This window comes from Centruroides vittatus, unplaced genomic scaffold (genome assembly GCF_030686945.1).
Source record: "Centruroides vittatus isolate TY-2023 unplaced genomic scaffold, ASM3068694v2 contig_885, whole genome shotgun sequence".
NCBI lineage: Eukaryota > Metazoa > Arthropoda > Arachnida > Scorpiones > Buthidae > Centruroides > Centruroides vittatus.
In genome coordinates, this window is record NW_027122577.1 from 1,465,321 (window position 1) to 1,486,824 (window position 21,504).

Below are 21,504 nucleotides of genomic sequence, written 5' to 3' on the forward strand. Positions count from 1 at the left end.
GTGTAGATAGTATGGTAAGGCGTGCGATTTTATTATATAATATAAATATAAAACAAATATTGAATTTTTTTAATAAACATATTTTCACAAAATTATAAAAATAATAATAAAAAACAGAAATTAACACTTTCAGCAAGAGCTGCATTTGCCCATGCCTGTTATATTCTATCTTCCATAAGAATCAGGAAGAAAAAAAAAAGGAACCATTTTATTACTAGTGAGGTGGCAACCGAAGTTTTCATCTCTAAAATGTGAATGTCTAACGTCGAGCACTGTTCTTGTAAGCGGCACTCGAACTTTGACGTTCACGTTTTAGAGATGAAAACTTTGGCCACAACCTTGTTACTTTCTCGCTCCATCTCCAAAGTAAGCCCTGAAAGAGTCAGCCACTTTCTAGAATTGCCAAAAGCCAATAAATATGGTAGCATTGATGATATTCTAATTAACTGGTATATCTTTTTTGTAAAAGATTTCCAACATAAACATCTACAAGCCAGATTTTTAGATTAAAGCCAAACAATTGCCAGATTTCATTGGGTTATATTAATGCTGATTTTTAGATTAAAATAGTAGCATTAATATAACCCAATATAATCCAGCGATCACTTGGCTTTAAAAGATTTCCATTGCATAATACAAAAGAAGCTGCTGTTCAACCACTAATTATCAACATTTATAATACTACTTTTAATTATTTGCAGTTGTGATTGAACTGCAGTTTGATTTAATACTTAATGGTGCTTTCAATCCAAACAGCAGATATAAACTAGTCTCTTAGTGTGTAGCTAAAGATCTGTTGATTAGAATAAATGAGATTATTAAACAGAGTGCAAAACACATTACTTTTATAGGACGTCTAAAGATCTTTCAAAGAAAGTCAGTTATTAGAACGAGAATGCTCATCTGGGAAGCGTAATCAAGTTATTGCAATATTCAGTTTATTATTTAAAAACAATACCATGTTAAATAAAACTATTATAAAGGATCGGAAAAGTCTAGTCAATAAGCCATCAAATCAATAAGCCATCACATCAAAAAGTTAACCTTAAGAATATTATAAATTATATTTATTAGATAAAAAATATACACACACAGTATATTCGAATAATATGAATGAATAAAAAGTATTTAGTCATATAAGACTATTCAGTCAGTTATTAATATCATTTAAAATTCTTATTTTAGTTCAACTTTTATCTATTTTCCTTACATATAACTTAGGTTAATTTTAATGGTGATTTTTATACAATATGTGTGAAAAAACTTTAAAACGTACATTTATTACAGTTTCCCTTCTACTATGAGTTGTTTGATAAACCAAAATTATAATTATTAATAAAATTGTCTTCGTTTAAGATTCTAACATGTTTTATAAGCTGAATAAATCTGTTATTTGTATATACATATTACTCAGATAGGCATTTTAAAATGTATTTACTGAGAAAATTACCAAACAAATCAACTTTATGCACTTATACTTGTAAGAAATGCATCTGATCATTTTTACTGCAAAATTAGTTATGTTGAATCATTAGGCTTAGCGACTTTTTTTGTTCATAAAATAAAAATATTATTTCAAATATTCACGTAACGTACAGTACTTACACTAGACATCGTTTTGAAGATCTACTATATCTTAATTTTTTAACTTCTGCGATTTTTTTGTTAAAATACTTAAGTTCACAAGGCCTATTTTCAATGTCTTCGGACAACTAGACTAATAACAGTTGCTATGACAACGACTGCTCTCAGTGGACGGTTTTGATTTGAAATTACACCAATGACTTTTCTCACCGCGTCCGATTGGTCGAATTGAATTTAAACTATAATATCCTATCCAATAGAAATATTTTCGTAAATTACGCTTCCTTCCTATTAAATATTTCGATTTAAAATCTACTTATTGAAATAATAATATCGGAAACGCATAAAAAATGATATTTACTAATACTTATAATAATAATTGTAACTTAAGACAAATATCGTTACAATTTTTATACGAAGTATTAAATTTTATCTTAATTACAGAATAAAAAATAAACGCGTATAATTTAATTTTGTTACATTTTTATTTAAAATCATAATAATACAAGTATTTCTTTTACTATTTTATGTATTGCAATTAATTATTGTAAAAAACTCCTAGTTAATATTAGCACGCAAGTTTTTTAAGTATACGTAAACTGTTACCATAGCAACATCCTTTTGACCCTTTGTTAGCAGATCTAAAATGGCGGAAGACGGTGAGAAGCCAACCGAATCAGGAAAATCTGTAGACCAAGTAAGGTTTTACACATTATTATCGAATTTAATTTCATTTTTTATTTCCTACAATCCAATTTATTTATTTTCAAAACCGATTTATTTATTTTATTTCAATGTTTGTGAAGTTATTTGCAGACGCAGTTTGTGCAGCCATGTTTCTTATTTCAGATTACAAATTTATCTTCGATCATATTTAACTTTTTCGTTATGCATAAAATAGTTAAAAATAATCATTGATGAATCAGAATGATCAAAGGATCCAACAACGTCATTCACGCAATTAACACTTTTAATTTCTTCACATTTTATTTATTGAATGATATGTGATTCCGTTAATTCACTTTCCAAATTTAATTTAAATACTGTTATTTAACTTGTCTTTCCTTCCTTTATTTATAGTAAGAGTTTAGAAGAAAACGCTTCGTTTGATTTATATAACAATCATACCAAAATTTTAAATTAAAATTCTTGTCAGACTGGTTTTTTATATATATATATAATATTGTACAGTATTTTATTTATTGCTGAAATTTTTTGTATTTTACTATTTAAATTTTACTCTTACTTCATTTTTTTAAGTTCTGTTTGATGTTCTATTATAAAAGAAATTTTAAAATGAAATATTTAATAGAAATTTAATGGGTTGTGGCCCGCACCAGGTCTATTTTGAATTGCCAAACTGTTAATGGTAACTTTCCTTCCGATCTCCACTTCCTCTACAGGAATGTACGGTAATTATTCAGTTTGCTCGAATATACAAATTTCTAAATGATGATAGATTTTTTTTGTATAAAATAACTAATCGGCATTGTTTTTTTCATTTCTGCTTCGGCGTACAGAATACCCAATTCACAAAAGGGATCCTCCTCCTCCTTACTGATAAGGATACTTTTTGATACTAGAGATTGTTATAATGCACACAAATAAGATATAAATTAATAAATTATATACAAATACTGTTCAAATAAATTTAAAATAGACAATCAGACATTGTAAATTTCTTTGAATAGCATTTGTAATTTTTATTTTAAACAACAAATTAAGTATTTAGATATAATAGTAATGATGAATCTAGTTTTAAAATATTTTTTTAAGTCATTGATATAAATGCAGTTAAAATCTTTGATTCTGGCAACTATATAGCATTTTATCTATTGCCTTGAAATATCTTTCTACATTTGGCAGACATTAAATAATTTTGGATCACTTGATTCATTGTTTAGTGTTTCATCAATTATCATCAAATTTAACGACGTGATGTAAATTTTGCACAGTTGGCTGTAGTGAATAAAGTAATATGCAATGCAGTGAAATCCATATAATTTCACTTTATTTACAATTGAAATAAACTATAGAGGGCAGATTGATCTTGCTACATAGTGGACAAAATAGTATAAGCTTGCATTTAGCATTGTATGTATACAGTGGAACCTCGGTATACGACCTTAATTCGTTTCTGATGTCTGGACTTACACCGAATAGGATGTATACCAAACCAACCTTTTCCATAAGAAGTAATGTAAAAATGATTAATCCATTCTCATGTAAAAAATCCCCTCTTGGTATGGTATATTAATGGGGTTGTAAAATAATTTAAACACTGTTTGAGCACATTAATAAAAAAATTAATTTTATTATAGATTTTTAAAGTTATTACAGTATATTGTATTATATTATTTAAATCATTAAATCAAAATCAAATCAAATCAAATTCTCCTTAATACTAATAATCTGTTTAGAAATTGATTTAACCCCTTTTGCAACGTTAGCAGATTTAACAATGTCTTTATTTTTCACGATTGTCGATAGCGTCATTCTCGGAATAGGCCTATGGTATGCAACAGTTAAATCTCAAACTCGCATGCCATCTTCATATTTCTCAACAATCTCTTTTTCAGTTCCATTGTGATTCTAGTCATTTGTTTAGTTTTCTGTTGCTTTTCATTTACCTTTTTGCAATTCATGATTAATAAAAACAAAATTTTACTTACAAATTAAAATCAGAAGAAATTTAACAAAGTTATAGACCATGGCACCATGAACATCTAGTCTGGTCTAGTACACCAATAGTGTACTTGTTCATAGATGGCGCATATAATTGAATTAAGTCGTATACTGAACAAAATTTGTTTTGTCCAAACAGGACCTATTCTAAGGCAGACGTATATCGAGGTTCCACTGTATATATGAACAGCTATAGTATATATTTATTAACAATTCTAATAAAAAAAAATTGAGTGATATTTTAGCTTATGCAGGAGAAATTAAATGGAGTTTTATTGATAGAAAAGCTGTACTTTATGCAAAACATTTATTTTTGTATGTCTTTGACACTGTTCAGAAGAATGTCAAAGTCTAAGGTTTTGTGTTCAGAATCATCTAATATACATCAAGTCTACAAGAAATTAGACAAGATATAGTGTCATACTATGGTTAAAATTTTAAATTATTATTATAAATAGCAAAATATATGGAAAAGAAAACAAAATTATAAGAGATTAAACAACTTATTGTATAACTTTATGTAAGTATTTCACAGTGAAAATGTTATAAAAGTACTTCAACACTGGGTATATTATACTAAATATCTTCAGATAATGGCAAACTTCTTCAACTTCAAACAAAAATAGAGTACAGAACAAATCACTAAGGTTTTTGGAATTCACTTGAGTTTGTTTTGAATTGGAATGCATAGAAAAGAAGACTTATGCAGATTCAAATTTTTCTTTTTAATTAAACCTGAAACTGGAATCAGATAGATTCTTAAAATATTTGTGATTTGCTCCATAATCTGTTTTTTTGTGGAAGCTGAGGAGGTTTGCTGTTATCTGAAGTAAATATGTACAGTACAATAATTTTTGAAACAATCATTAAAATAATTAGTAGGATAAAAAGTATTTTACTTGACAATATATAATAATTCATATGAAAATAGAATAAACAAAACTGTTCTTGGGTGGTTCCTATCCAAATTTTAAAATATTAAAAACTGTTTACATAACTTGGAATCTTTTGAAAGAACATGCAAAGAATATTTTTTTAAGTTTGCTCTTAACATTATGTTAATGGGATTGTCTGTTGGGATCAGCTTTTGTCCCATTAAATGGGACAAAAGTTGATGAATTATTTATTAAGTTGACAAACATTAGATCAACCAAAATATATAAAAATCCAGCAACAAGTTGCTTAACTATCATAAAATGGCAAAAAAAAAAACAACTTAATTTTGAGGGTTGGGATGGGTTTTATAAAAAACTGTAAATGCCAATAATGAATTAAATCATCATTAAGTCTGATCCCACTTGAGATATGACACATGAACCCATCCCCTATCTCCCTACCTCATTGACCTTTAATCACCAAAATTTAATAGCATCAATCTCCCTAATAAACAAACCTCCCTGCAAAATTTCAGAAATTTTCAACACTCTTGAATTTTTTTTTTTTTAATGCATTTCTTGATGTTTCAAGGTTCCCTATATCCAAAAATGTAAAAATCTGATAGGGGTCATTTTTTTGATCAATTGCCATACTATTCTTCTGTTATGTATAATAGCCAGGAAAGTAAAAAATGGCAAGTTATTTGAATATCAAAATAGCATGGTTTTACATTATTGTTATTACTACTACTGTCAATACGTTGAACAAAATTACTTTTTATTTTGTATAGAATAGCTTTGATTTTACAACAATTATTTCTAATTTGCATAACTCAAAATCATTTGAAAATAACTCGCTTGCAAAAAAACACTTTTAGTTGTGATTTGAATTTTACTTTTTAAAAGCTGTATCTTAAAAAGTATACTGTTTCGTCAGCTGATAAAATAGAAAATATAAGCTAGAGAAGAACTTTGGTAATATTAAAGTCAAGTAAATTTTAAAAGTAAGATGCGGAAAAAAAAATTTTTTTATAGTTCATTACTTCAGGCCAATGTTCCCTCTAAGCTGCGCGGCCACGCACTGCTCAAATTGTTGCCGCGCATGAGAATTTATGTGCTGCGCAGGCAAGCATGCACATTGATTTGAATTGTTGTCTACTTATTTCTCACTCCGTCTGCAACATGATTATTGCTATGTATATTTTGATTAAATACATTAAATCATTGACAAAAGATAATATTTTGTATGAAAGTATGTTTTAAAATGAATTTTAATCTCTATTTTATAATTAATTATTTTAATTTTTATAGGAAAAAATAAGATTTTATATGCTCAGAGAAGTATATGTTCCACTCATCTACAAAAAAAATTAGAGGGAACATTGCTTCAGGCAGTTCATTACTTGTCATCTGAAAATTACCAATATTTATGATCTTCAAAATTTTCACCAAGATATTATTCACCATTATTCTTTATAAAAATTTATATATACTTATCATTGGGAAAATATACATTATACTGTGATCTTTATTTTTTAATTTTATGCAGTTGTAGTATTTTAACAATAAATACAAATCATTCCTTTACAAAAAAAAAGCAGGAAATAAATGAGGAAATATATATATATATATATATATATATATATATATATATAATAAACAAACTGAAATAATTTTCCTTTATTTTCCCATTTATGCAAATGATTGACTTGTGCTATTTTTAAAACACACATATCCTTTTCAGTATATACAATATGTTTATGATTTATAATTTTAATCAATATTATATTAGCAGAAGATAAATGATGAATGTGTTGCGAAAAGTGGAACTTACATTATATACAGAATAAAATAGAAGTTTAGTCAAATCTGGTCAATTCAGACTTGATTAATTCACATTATTGAATAATTCCAACCTGTTTCCATTGTACTTTGTATTTAAACTAAATGCAAAAACGAACAGTTAGTTAAAAATATACACAGGCAGAAATATCTTAAACCCAATAGTTATATATTAAAGCTAAATGATAGCTGGATTATATCTGGCTAGGTTCTGGAAGGAAAGAATCTGCCCAAAGTGGGACTTGAACCTGCAACTCCTATTTACCATGCAGCTGCATTGTCAGTTACACTACCCAGTTTTTCATCCAATCCCTGCTTCCAGAACTTATTAATTTTAATATAACCATGCTCAATTACTTGCAGCAATGGCTTGAAATGACTCAGCGCCTATGGTGTTTTTGTGGTTATATCCAAAGTAATAAGTTCTGGAAGCGAGGATTAGATAAAGGTCTGGGTAATGTGGCTACGGAGTAAGTGGGAGTTGCAAGTTCAAGTCTCACTTTGGGCAGATTCTTTTCTTCCAGAACCTTCTAAATTATTAAAATATTGATTTACTTACAATTATTAAATTTAGAAAGAGGTGGTGCCTAATACTTACCTCTAATACCAAATTACTTAAAATTTGAATTAACAGTAGCCAAAGAATAACCTGATACTTTATGGCAATCATTTGGTTCTGATATATAAAAATAATAATAAAATATAATTTAAGGCTTTTGATTGAGGTGTTTAATAATAAAAAGATAAGAACAAACAATAGTAGCTTAATATGAATGTTATTTCCAATGCATATATTTCAAAAAAGGCTGTCTATGCCATGGTTTACAGCCAGGGCTGTGGAGTTTTGGTATTTTAGTCGAAGTCATCAAAAATCCCCGACTCCGACTCCTTTTTACTTTCCCAACTTGTTATGTATATAAAAAATGAAAAGTATTTGAATCGTGTCACATTTGACTCTCCAAGTTTTTTGCAAATCTATACATTTGGAGATCTCTTGAACCCAAAAAATGTCAAATAAAGGGAAAAATTTGCAAATATATGTTGGCGTCTAATTTGTTTAATTTCTTTATTCTGTTCTGAACTATTAAACAATATCTCAGAATGAGTAAAAGTTAAGAAACAAAATTTGGCACAGTAGCTTGTGTACAAAGAGCATTAATGCTATTAAATTTTGGTTCTTAATTAAAGGTCGACAGGGTAGAGACATAAAAGGGGTCATGTGTCATATCTCCAGTGTGGTTGGACTTAATGAATATTTTACTCATTATTAGCATTCACAATCTTATAATATAATCGAGATGGGTTAATAATAATAATAAACTCGGAGTTCAAACGGTTAGGAGTTGAAAGTTGAAATTTGGTACACAGTTAGTGTACATTCTTATGATGTATCCTAAGAAAAGATTTTTTGAAATTCCTCTTGCAGGGGGAGAGGGAGACTGGTAAGGATTACCCTAAAGAACTCTGTTTCTACTGTACTATTTTAGATGCAGTTTTTTGTGTTTTTGCAAAAAATTGAACGTATTTTTAGACCCATCTAAAAATTCTCTAATTAGTCTTGGAAGAGGGGGACCTAATTCTTGCACCCAGTGAAAACGGGTAAAATCTGCTATAATCTAATAATCTTAATCTTTGTTATCGTTACTTTTTGCATGAGCAACATCTGGCTCATCTGCTGGTTTTTTTATTTTTTTTATAAAACTCATCTCTACCCACAAAATTAAGCTTGAGTTCTAATATGAGAACAGACAGAAAAGGAAATCTTACAAAATTTGATGATGATATTTATTATGCACTGGAAAAAATAAATCACATTGACCACTCTTCAAGTTTTGATGTTAAAACGGCAATACTGCACTATCCAGACATTATCCAAAATACAACATTGATTGTCACAGCATTGAAAACCAAGTTTTGGTAGAGTGTTTATTTTCTGCTCTTAAAATTATTAAATATAATTTAAGAATTTTAGTGAATGCTGACTTAATAGAACTGATTTTTTTCGTAAGGATTAATTCAATTTATAACAGAGACAAAAAATAATAAATTAATCAATATGGCAAAATAAGCAACCTTTTTCTTTACCAGTCTAAATGTTATGTTTCTCATTCTTGTCTTAGTTTAATGTATCTGTATACTTATATATTACCCAATATACACATATATTATATACCAGGGGTGGGCAAGCAAGAGTTCAGTGGGAGCCAAAATGTAGGTTTTGCAAAATGCATGGGAGCCACAGTTCTGTACTGTTGTGATGGATAATATGGTAAGGCACGTGATTTTATTATATAATATAAAACAAATATTGAATTTTTTTACTAAACATATTTTCACAAAATTGTAAAAATAATAATAAAAAACAGAAAATAACACTTTCAGCAAGAGCCACATGTAACTCAAAAAGAGCCACATTTGCCCATGTCTGTTATATACCATACAACATTTTTATTAAACTAATTTGTTTGTATAAGAATGTATTTACTATTTTTATTCATACATGCTTACCAAATACCAATGCCATTATCAAACAAGTCAATAAATGTAAACTTATATAAGTTATAACTTATTCAGTAGATGTGTCAAATTTTAATGTTTAATTAATTTTTTAAAATCATTTTATTTTGTATTTTTTAAAAATAATTGTAATCGTTGTCATTATTACTTTCCTAGCTGTTATACAGTATAGGCCTATAACAAAGGAAAGGAATGACAATCAGTCAAAAAAGGACTTTCCCAGATTTTTACTCTTTTGGACTCGGGAAGCCTTGAAACGTAGAGAAGTGCAAACAGATGTTAGAATGTGAACTAACCGATTTAGTTCAACCATTTTCAAACTTAATAACTCCTGTGTTAAACCATCTTACTTTGATTCAAAATCGTGCTTCCCATACAGTCTAACATTCATACTTACAGGGAAAAAAAACCAAATGTTTTGCATATCTCGACATTTCGAGATGCCCCGAGTCCAAAAATGCAAAAATTTGAGGTGGGATCATTTTTTGAATGATTGCTACACTTTTCCTTTGTTATATGTAACAACAGAAAAGTAAAAATTATAGTATTGACTCATTACTTAGAGGAATATTTTAGCTTTGGAATAAAAAAGTTTCTACGTTCTATCTTTATCAAAACTATATTTATTGGTGCTAATATTCTGACGTCGGAATTTTCGGGCCTATTTTGTTAAAACGTCTGACCAGACTCTGTAGATTTTTACACAGAGTTGTGTAAAAATCTACAGGCTCCACAGCCCTGTTTACAGCTTCAGTTCTCACCTTATACTATGGGAATGAGGTTCAAGTCTAAGGTTTATTTTGAGGGAAATCAATAAAATGAGATGCAGAAGCATTATGTCTTTAAAGCACTACTATTACCTATTATGGTATCGTTTATTCTTTATAAATAAATTAACCCAATGGGTTGTTGATGGTCTAGTTTTTACTAAATTGCTTTATGTGTAATGTGCTGTTTTTTTTAATATCATATCATATAATATGTGATGGAAATTAAGAAAAAATACTATAGAGGAAAAATTAAACAAATTTACTCAATGGAATAAGTCATAGATATGCTGTACTTATATAATTGCAGTTTATATAGGAGTAATAAATATTCACTCCAAAAACCATTTAATGCAGTAATATTTTTTTAGAATGTTATTTTTTTCTGAAGATCATTTAAGATGATCAAAAACATTAGAATAAAGAAATATTACTGGATTAAATGGTTTTTGGAGTGAGTAGAGTATTAGTATACAGGGCCATGAATTATAACAGTGTTCTTGGAACCATGGGTCAAAAAATTTGGGAACTACAGGTATATCTCGAGTTACATCGTTCTCGATTATATGTCATTTGTCAAAAAAGTATATGGAAAATTAAAAATCGAGTCATTTTATTCGACTTTACATTCGTCTGCCACAAATATTGTAGTCGTAATATCACTAGAAAAGCGTGAAAAGCACATAAAATCATATTAAAATATGTAAATTTACAGTAAATGTTAATATAATCATCATAAATCCTAGAGAACAAAACATGAAAACATCTGTGTTTCTGTGTTGTTGTCTTATTTAGCGGTCTTTAAGTGCTCGTTCTTGGCGTTTTCCATGGTAGTTTCAATATCTACCATTTGGCATTGTTGTCAGTGCCACTTGATATTGGTAAATTTAACATAAATTAGTTTATTTTCTACTATTGCAAAATAATTTTAATAACTGTATTTGTTATTTAACCTTAAAAAATCATCATATTTTATAATGTCTTAGAGAAACCACATTCACAAATAGAGTCCGCGACGTAATGTAAACATGTACAGTACATTTACAAGTATGTACTGTTCATATGTACAGTACAGGTACTCCTCACTTTACGACCAAGTTCTGTTCCGACGACTGTGTTGTTAAGCAAATTGGTCGATAAGCTAGGAACTTGCGCCGCGAATATAGGATCATTGTAAAATTATCCAAATTATGCAACAAACTTCAAATTTATTCATAAAAAGACTATTGTAGTACATGCAAGCCTATTGTAGTATGCTTAGTGTGCATGTCACCATTCACCATTGACTGACACTCAAGCTGAGAAAGGGAATTCCCCGAATTTCAGGTCAAAACTTGATTAATTGTAAGTGCGAGTGGTCGTTAAGCAGATAGGTCGTAAAGTGAGGAATACCTGTACTGTAATTTACGAATACATGTACAGTACATGTATTTGTAAATTTAGATTACTTTTTCTGTACTATATTACAAATAAATAAATTTTAGTTTTTAAGCTTAAAATAGATTCTTATTAACTATATATTATTAAAAATGCATTTATAAATAAAATACAGAACTGGAAATGGTAATTCGTGGTTTAGCCTAGTGACAAGTAAACTCGACTTGTGTCGTTTTTTTGACTTACGTTACGTCTCCTGGAACCAATTACCGACATAAGGTGAGGTATACCTGTACTGTTCTAAACTGCTTATCAGTGTTCCATTTTCAAGAATTGTTCCAGAGGTATGAAATATGATACTGCAGATTATATGAAGGTTTTATTTCATTCTAGCAATAGTATAAAATTATAGTAATTCTGAGGATGAACTAGTCACTGTAGTTACTCAGCTAAATTAATTGATGCACTTTTAACAGTGGATGGAGTTTAAATAATGTTAACATTTGTCACCTGGTTAATGTTAGCATTATGTAAACTTCACTGACTGTTAAAGTTGCATTGATTCATTGTTTTTTTGTTTTCAGTTCAAACTTTTTTGGATACCTCTGGTGTTAATTTAAAAGATATGACTATTACTTATTAGTCAAAAATTTAGCATATGTTTAATTTTTATTGAAATATGTTTCACAGAAACTGCTATATTTTTGTTGTTCAAACTTTTCATGTGGTGTCAGTTACAAAACGGATATTTCTTATCAATTTTTCATGTGTTGTTTCAAATTGTTCAATTTACAGTTCATTTGAATTAATAAACATTAGACTAGAAATTAGCACTGGTGTCCTGAATTTAGTTATATTCATTTATTAAACCTTATTTTTAATCATATGTAGTAGTAAAGCAAATTTAGAGGCCAAAAACTCTTGTATGTTTAAAAAGCTATTTGCTGGAAGTTGTATTTGAAATTTAAGGAAATCATAAAATCTGGGATTTTTAAGCTTTTATTGAAATCTATAAAGTTGATTTAGATTCAACATTGCATACTATTTTCATTGCCTTTCTTAGGATTATTTTCCTATTGTGCTTGCAAATTTACTAGGTGATTGTAATTAAAGTACCCTATTCAAAACTGTCTGAAGAAATATTTAGCAGTCCAAACACAACAACCAAATCTGGTGAGATAACATTTCAAGACATATGGAAGACATTCCCATAAATAAATAAAATCTGTTAACTCATAAAGTTAACTCATAATAAATGTTAACTCATTTTAGTTGGAACAAAATTATGAAACTTAAGGATCTTGAAACTGTTATAACATTTGAACATAAGGATGAATTGGTTTCCATGTAGAGTCAACTGCAGAGTAGCTTAGCACTACTTCCTTGCAGAAAAATCAATTACATTCACTAATTCATTTAAAGAAATTTTCTTTTTTTATTACAAATTAATTCTATAAGGATATGAACAGCATGACCATATCCTTGGGACTTCCAATGTGGGTTTGTTGTAGGGCCCAGGTTTTCTGATGAACAAAGCCTCCTGGATAAAAATAATTCTGTGGTCCATACATTGTGCTAAGAGGACAGTCTCATTTCAAGTTGGTACAAAATTATTCTCTCTCACTTTTTTAGCTAGTTCCATGGTGTGTCTTGTTATGATCCTGATGTAATATATATTTGTACTACTGTTTTGTATATTAGGGGTATCATGCCTGGCTTTTCTAATATGGATAAACTGTCTCTTTCATTACAAAATATTCTCCATAATGTCATTTGCCTTTTTTTTTTCATTAGTAAATGCTGGTAGTGCTGAAAAGACAGTGTTTTCAGTACAGTTTACTTGATGAACATTCAGCATGGTGAAAAAGATATTCTCTCTCTCTCTCTCATGTTTATGTGTTGGAAGGTTGTAAGTTTCAGGATGGTGCATGTTCATTTCAGTACTCTGATTTATGATAGCACATGTGCTTAGGGATGCAAAATAACAGCCTAGTGCATGATATGTTAACTGAAAATGTGTTACTTGTGTGCAGAAAGTTTCAGCAAGTTTACAAGTCTCACCCATCTCTGTCATATCAGGAACATTATGAAATAGTACCAGAAGTTCCTGCAAGTGGGTCTGACTTTGCCTCACACTGAAGAAAGAGTGGATGACAAGAACAGCAAGGAGAATATTTAGCAGACCATGATTAAGAGTCCAAAAACCTATGCCATTTGTCATTGGACCATGCATTAAATTGTTTCATACAGGACAGTCAAAGGATTATGTATTGGTACTTGAAAATATTTCCATACCACCCATGGGTAAGCCTTTAGACTAGAGGCATACCCATGGATAGTCCAATTTTAAATAACCTTTGTGAACTTTCAGTTTGACAATTGGAGCTGAATGTGCTTCCTACTGAAGATCTCATCCTCCTTTATTCCAGATTCATGGATGATTCATGGATTGTGTAGAAATATAACCTTTCCATCCAAAGCTTCCTTGATATCATTAATAACAACCCTTACTGGATTAACATTGCTTGGAACAGCAAAGTGACCATCAAGTCCATTTCCTAGATGTCCTTGTCACTTTTAATGATGGCACTCTGATCACTGATATTTATCAAAAAGCATCTCATGATCCACCAACTTACAATTCCAGCTGCTTCCAAGGTCCTTATTAAGAAAAAAAAATTTTACCACTGTTCCAGTACCTCTCTTAGACAGTGGGAAATAAGATTCATTTATAGTGATATCTTGTTTTCATCGATAATCCATCTGAAAACAATCTGCAAAATCCAAAACCGACAAAAACCGAGGCAATCTTCTCCATATGAATCAATGTAAATCCAATGAATTCGTTCTAAACACTCCAAAATACATACCAAAAACACATTTTATAGAGAAATATAGTGTTTAATACTAAAAACAAAACAATACGAAATTAATATAAAATGAATATAAAAGTGGCCGATTTCAGCAATTTTAATGTCGCTCTCGTATTTTTTCAATGATTTCCTTTAACTTCGATCATGTTCCTGGACTTCTTCTTCGAGGGGCCTCTGGCCCTGGAAACTTTCTTTGGTCCTTTGTTCCTATGATGGAGCAAAAAGGAAAGGAAAGCAATGAAATTGTTTGGCTAGAGGTGTGGGGTAATGATGCTCACACAACGAGAAACAATGCCACAATGAGCAGGAAAATGCGTGGGTTGCCCTTTGTTTTTGCAAAATTTGTAGCAAGGTCACGAGGGCATGTTGACGAAAACAGAGAGAATTTTTCGCAAAAAAAAAAAAACAATAACCGAGGTATTACTGTATCATATTTCTACCACATTAGGATACCAGTTTAACTTTATCTCCTTGTTGATAGAATACCATTGTTCTCATTTAAATTCTAGCTTTAAGAAGACTAAGCTATACAGAACAGTCACCTGCAGCAAATTCTTGAACATGATCTACAAAGATATAACTCAATGTTCCAATTTTTGAACTGCTTATAAAAGGAACCTAAATGTAATGTATTCTCCTTACTTGGGAATGACAAAGATCCTGCTGATCAAAATACTCTTCTGAGTGTTTACTCAATACCTTTGAATATATTAGTACTGTGTAGATCTCTGTATACCAAGATCAAAGAACATCAGGACTCAATCAAAAAATGCCTGACTACAACTACTTTAGCAGCCTTTGTCTCTGACGAGGACATGTGCCCTATCAAAAATGACAGCAATCTAATAGATCATGCATTAACGCCTTCTCATCAAAATATCTGGAAATCTATAAAGCCAGGGGTGGGCAAACAAGAGTTCAGTGGGAGCCGAAATGTAGGTTTTGCAAAATGCATGGAAGCTGCAGTTCTGTACTGTCGTGGTGGATAGTATGGTAAGGCGTGCAATTTTATTATATAATATATAAAACAAATATTGAATTTTTTTAATAAACATATTTTCACAAAATTAAAAAAATAAAATTGTAAAAATAATAATAAAAAAACAGAAATTAACACTTTCAGCAAGAGCCGCATGTAACTCAGAAAGAGCTGCATTTGCCCATGTCTGCTATAAAGCAATTTATAAAGGAACTGCAATGAATAGTAGAGATACAGCTCCATTGTCTCATTCATGGAGGACTTTGTTTGAAGTTGTCTAGTTTCATTTAATGTCTCTCTGTTGTTATTACACTTTCATTAATTTTAATCTCCTTTTGTTATATGCTTACATATTTATGTAATGTTCTTTTTATTTATATTCATTTTGTATTTTTATTTGAATTAATTTTCTGTATTTATTTTTAATTGTATGTTAAATATTAACCAATTTGTACTGTACATTTCCATCGTTGTGCATCTGATATGTAATACGATTCAAATCATTCAATTGTTTGTATTTTAAAGTTGTTTTCTGTTCTATCATCAGAACCTGATGATCGTCTTTAAATGAGATTGAAAACCATTAGTTCATTAAATTTGTTTTTATTACTAAATTAAGGCATATTTTTAAGAATGATATTTAAATTTCAACTGTAAAATTCTATACAAATTTCCTGTTATTTTACTTGATTATTAATAGTACATTTTTGTGAAGAAGTTAAAACAAAAAATATTAAATGTATAAACTTCTAGCAGAATGACTGTTGTTGATTATATATGTGCAATATACATGTAATTTGCAGTATTATTAATGATAAATTAGTTTCACTCTGTTATGAAATAAAACTTTTTTAAATAGAAAGTCACTGATTTTCATTTGTTCTTTTTAATTGTTTTAGAAAATGTTATAATATTTGATTATTAAGTGTTATTTAAATTTTTATCAAACCTTGTATTTTAAATTAAGTTGATTATTGAGTGTAGCATCTATTTTTGACTCTATTTTTAATGTTCAACTTAACTGGCCTTAATTCAAAAAGCCAAATTTTTTTAATGCTTGACATTTTCAGAAACTGTTAATTCCATTTTTGAAACTTGAACATTGAAATTTGATCTAAAGTAAATAAAGATGATAATGTTCTGTTTTAAAACGGAATGATTGGCTATTTTTAAGACAAAATACATGCTGATATTCCACTAGTTTTTGTCAAAGTTAATATGTTAATTTTCTTATTCAGTTCATATAACTATGATCATAACAGTTAACTATGTCATGAATAGATGAAACAAGAATAGGTATAATTTATTAGCTTGAATGGAGACTAGACAATAACAATTGATTTCATTTTCTAGTACCAATTAAATATAAAATTATTTTTAGTTAGTTTGTGCCTATTTTAAAACATTGACTCAAATTTTAAACATGTACACTATTAAAAGATTTTAAGTTATTAAGATGTTTTATACAAAGTTTACACATAAAAATTAATATTTTTAAATATTATTAATATTAGAAATGTTTGAAGTTTCATTTTGTGAAAACTAATAAAGAATTTCGTATAGAAAATATTAAAATTATGTTAAAATGCAATTACTGTCCATTTTCATTGATTTAATACATTTGTTCCCATATTTAATCATTATTTTGTAAATTTAAGTAACTTATTCGTTATAGAATTTTGAAATTAAACAAATATTGTTTTGACAGGATCGAGTGAAAACATTAAAGCGCCACTTGGAGGGATGGCGAGAGATATTATTACCAGTAAATTCAGTTCTTATGTGGGAAAAATCTTTCTATCCTGCAATTTTAATAGGAGTAACTTCATTTATTTTCCTGTTAGTATGCTATGAATATTTTTACAAAATTTTTTCAGATTGACTTAATAGATACTGTATATTTTTTCAGATTGGTTTGGATATGTGAACCATCTGTATTAACCACTTTTGCACTATTGGGATTATTGGCAAGCATTCTGGATTATGCAGTTCCTCTGATCAGTGCAAGCTTCTTTGATGCAAACAAATGGTAACATATTCTTCTAATTTCTATATTACAGTTACTCATTATAATTTTATTCATTCTAATATATTTTCTTTAATATAGGACAGGCACAGAAGAACAGAAATTTGAGGATATCTGCCGAGGATTGGTATACACTCGTCAATGCGTACAAGATATATGGGATACCAGTGCTCAATTGAAGGAAGCAAAACCTAAAGTGGTAAGTATAATTAATTTTAAAATCTGTGAAGTATAGTAATAAGTAATTTATAATTAAAACTTCATTCTTTATGGAATGAAATATTTTTATCTTTTGCAGTACTTTGTGGTTGTGTTGATAGGTCTTATATTTGTTGCTTGGATTGGAAGTTTAGTGGACAATCTGTTCCTCACTTATTTATGTGGTGAGTAATTACAATGTGAAATTGTAACAGGTATATTCCTTAAAGTTTTAATCTATTATAGTGCCATATTGATATGAATATTTATACACTTATTCCATAAAACCTAAAGTACTATTTAAAAATTTTGAATATTCATTTACGTAGATTTAGAAAATAATGCAAATATTATTTTTTATTTTTTTATTTTTTTAATCTTTTTTCTTTCAAAAATTTAGTAATTCAACTTGTGATGCTACCTGGTTTGAAACATAATGGAATATTGGACAAATATACTTCCAAAATAGTTCAGATGGTAAAAAATTTTGCAGGCCCTAAGGTGAAAAAGAATTAAGGAATGACAGTTCAGTTTGTTTTTTAGCATATATATCATGCTATGTATTGTGTAAAAAAAAACTTGATAACTTTTATATGTGAGAAAATCAATACCTGTATATTTAATTGGATAATATGGTATAATCCGCTTAAATGTTTTTATATGGAATGACTATCTTATTTTATGTTTTTAATCTGATTGTATATTAAATGGTAAGCTTATATTATTGCATTTGAAATCCTTAGTTTATTTCCATAAATTATTAAAATAATATAATTGTTTTTCTTAATGAAGAAAGTGGAAAATTAGTAAAAAATGTATTTTTACAAAATAAACTAAAGAATAATAATTGTATTAAAGATTCTAATATTGGAAATCCTATTCTGCACAATTAAAACAGTGAGAATTTTTTCATTCCAAATGCACACTAAACATTGTTTTAGTGAAAAATAAAAAAATCTAAGTGGATTATACTTAATTTTTAATGTTCTGCATGCATATCATATTAAGTTTAACAATTTATAATGTCCATATATTCATGTAGGTAATATATAATCATTCTCAGTTATTACTTAAATTTGTGATATTGTTCAATTAACCATATAAAATTTGTACAGAATAGTTCCATCTATTTATGTTATGGGAATTTTCTTTATTTATATATTATCGGAATGTGCAAAATATCTGCACCTTTTTCACACAAATTGCATGTAGATAGTATATGTTTATTAAGGTATTGTATTTTTGAAATATTTCATTTAAAAATATTTATTCTATTTTTTAATTTCAATTCACTACATTTAATAAATGGTAATTCTCACATTTGCAATTAGATGTGCTGCGTAATGCAATGATTGTGTTAACTTCTGTAAAAAAAATGAGAGATTATTATTTTGATATCCCAATTATTATAGATATCCTGAAAAAATTTTTAATTACTTCTATGATCTGTTGATAAAATTTATCTTGCAAATTTAACTATAATTATTTTATATATATATATTATTTTTTTAATTGTTTTCTTTTATGTTCTAGTCTTAACCAAGTAAATTTTATTTAGAGTTTTAGCTATAATCAAGATATCTCTACATATTGAAATTGTTTTTAACTTTCCTTTTTTCTTGTTAAATTTCTACATTAACATTCTTTACTTTATTTGTGCCAATTATTTTTGTAGTTATTCAATGGTCCTGTTACATAAAATCAGTGTTGTGATTTTTGTAATTGCACTTCTAAGCCATAGTTGTGATGTTCTTGTGATTATATAAGTGATGTTTAAATGGAATGTTTACAGCTATGAGAGTAAATAGTGGATGAATTGACCACTCTGCTCCACATTTTCTCTCTTTCAAAAGAGATAAATTCTCTCAAATACATTGTGCTATTTTATCTTAAAATCTAGATCCAAAACCAGCGTGTATTTTGTGCAATAAATGAGAGCATTTGGTAATTTTATGGTTATATCAGCATTAAATAGTTTTGTATTGTGCTTAGTTGTTGCTGTATATATCTGAAATAATTTTTTGCTCAATGTAACAGGGGGAATGATTTAAAAATGCTTGTTGGATATTTGGCAGATATACCTTTTTAGAAAGTGTAACTATGTTGGAAAGTGAAATGAAAAATTTTATGGAATACCAAAATTGTCCAAAAATATAGTTAGATATCTAATTAAAAGAACTTGTTCTTCAATGTTTTTGTTGTAAATGGGAAATGTTGCTGAAAAAATTCAATGATGATTACGAATTAGATATAATGTTAAAGTTTTAGAATACATTTGACAGTCAAATTAAGAGAATGCCAAAGGAAATGTTTGCAAAGTTACGATCTAAAATTCATCTTCAACATTTTATAAATTTGTCTCTGAATCTGTTTGCTACTCATGCTTGAATAAATAAATTTTTTCTGAAGTATGTTTTTGTGAATTTATTTATTTACAAATCTATAGAAGTGTATTTTCAAATCAGTTATCTATGTCTTCTTCAACAAACAATAATCCTTAAGTTACAATTCAAGAAATAATCATTTTAACACTTTAAATAATTGATTTACAACTGAGAAATATTACAATCAGAATTATTATTTCTATAACATTAATCTATTTAAATGATAAATAGATTTGATATGTAATTATAATTAATCTAAATAAAGTATAAAGAATAAAAAATTGTATTATTAATAATTTTATATTTTCTTGGTCATATTTAAAATGTTTTTTTAAATGAATTTAATATTGCATGTAATCAAATTTAACTCCGTTCATTCAAATATCACATGAAATAATAAAAATTAAAATTTTTCTTTTGTTCAAATTGTATAAAAATTTTTCTTAATTTTGTGATATTTTCAAAATTAGTCTATTGCTACCTTTTGAAGAGTTAATTTAATTCATTCTCTTCAATTTTACCATCAAATACATGCTACAATATTTTATCTAGTAAACTAGATTTGATTTTAAGAGTAGTAAATTTGCAAATTGTTCTGATTTTTGTCATATAATTGAATAACTTCTTTCTCAATTCTAAGATGCCAACTGATTCTGAAATCAAATTTTTAAGTATCAAAGAACATACAAATACATACATGAAATATGTAATAATCTTCAATTACCTAAATTAGTAACAGATTGTTAAATATAATCAATGCTGTGTTATGTAGAAGCTTTAGAGTTAAACGTGCTTATTTTGGCAGGCGCATCTATAAAAGTTTGCCAACTTTGATTTTGGTAAGGATGGAATTTAGACATGTAACCCTAAGCTATAACAAATAGCTTAGGGTTACATGTCTAAATCAAATAATAGATTTAAAAGCAAGCTGTCGTTATTTAGCTTATGTATAAATCTAATCTGATTTAGGACCACAGTTCTATTGAATCGTACCAAAAAATAACATACACCTAATTGTTTTTATATGAACTTTTTTAAAATGATTTTAAACAAAATTTTTCTAGTATGAAGCAGCATCAGGCCCAGTCAGTACTTGGGAAGTGAGGGTGCAATTTAATGGAAAAGTTAGGAATCTGCCATTGTTAGTGATTAAAGGGACTATATCACCAACATGATGCAGACGATCTGAAGTAAGAATTCCAGCATTTATTCAATAATTTAGAAATGGGTCTATTTAGAGGCGAGGCAGTGAGTTTAGCGATAAAGAAGCAAAGCCTATTTTTATGCGAGCAAAACAGGTTCCTTTTGCATTGAGAACAATGGTAGAACGAGAGTTGAATCGACTTCATCAGTTAGGAGTTATAGAACCAGTTAGAACTTCCAAGTGGCCCACTTGG

The 21,504-nt window shown here is 28.4% G+C and overlaps 2 protein-coding genes across 3 annotated transcripts in view; one reads left to right on the plus strand and one right to left on the minus strand.

Annotated features, from left to right (window-relative positions):
• Positions 1-1,857, minus strand: part of LOC136983768 (ubiquitin-conjugating enzyme E2 S) — a 32,431-nt gene extending 30,574 nt beyond the window's left edge. Inside the window, exon 1 of one of the 2 annotated variants that reach the window (XM_067280618.1) lies at positions 1,606-1,857. In XM_067280618.1, coding sequence (XP_067136719.1) covers positions 1,606-1,614 — 9 coding nt within the window. In that variant the 5' untranslated portion in view covers positions 1,615-1,857. The remainder of the gene's footprint in view (positions 1-1,605) is intronic. The other variant, XM_067280617.1, reaches the window with a different exon arrangement.
• A 291-nt stretch (positions 1,858-2,148) lies between these two features.
• Positions 2,149-20,134, plus strand: Arl6IP1 (ADP-ribosylation factor-like 6 interacting protein 1). Its single transcript, XM_067280619.1, has 6 exons — positions 2,149-2,281; positions 17,208-17,338; positions 17,409-17,528; positions 17,607-17,724; positions 17,824-17,908; positions 18,124-20,134. Exons 1-6 carry the CDS (start codon positions 2,231-2,233, stop codon positions 18,237-18,239), a joined length of 621 nt encoding a protein of 206 aa, XP_067136720.1. The 5' UTR covers positions 2,149-2,230; the 3' UTR covers positions 18,240-20,134.
• Positions 20,135-21,504: the final 1,370 nt, after the last annotated feature.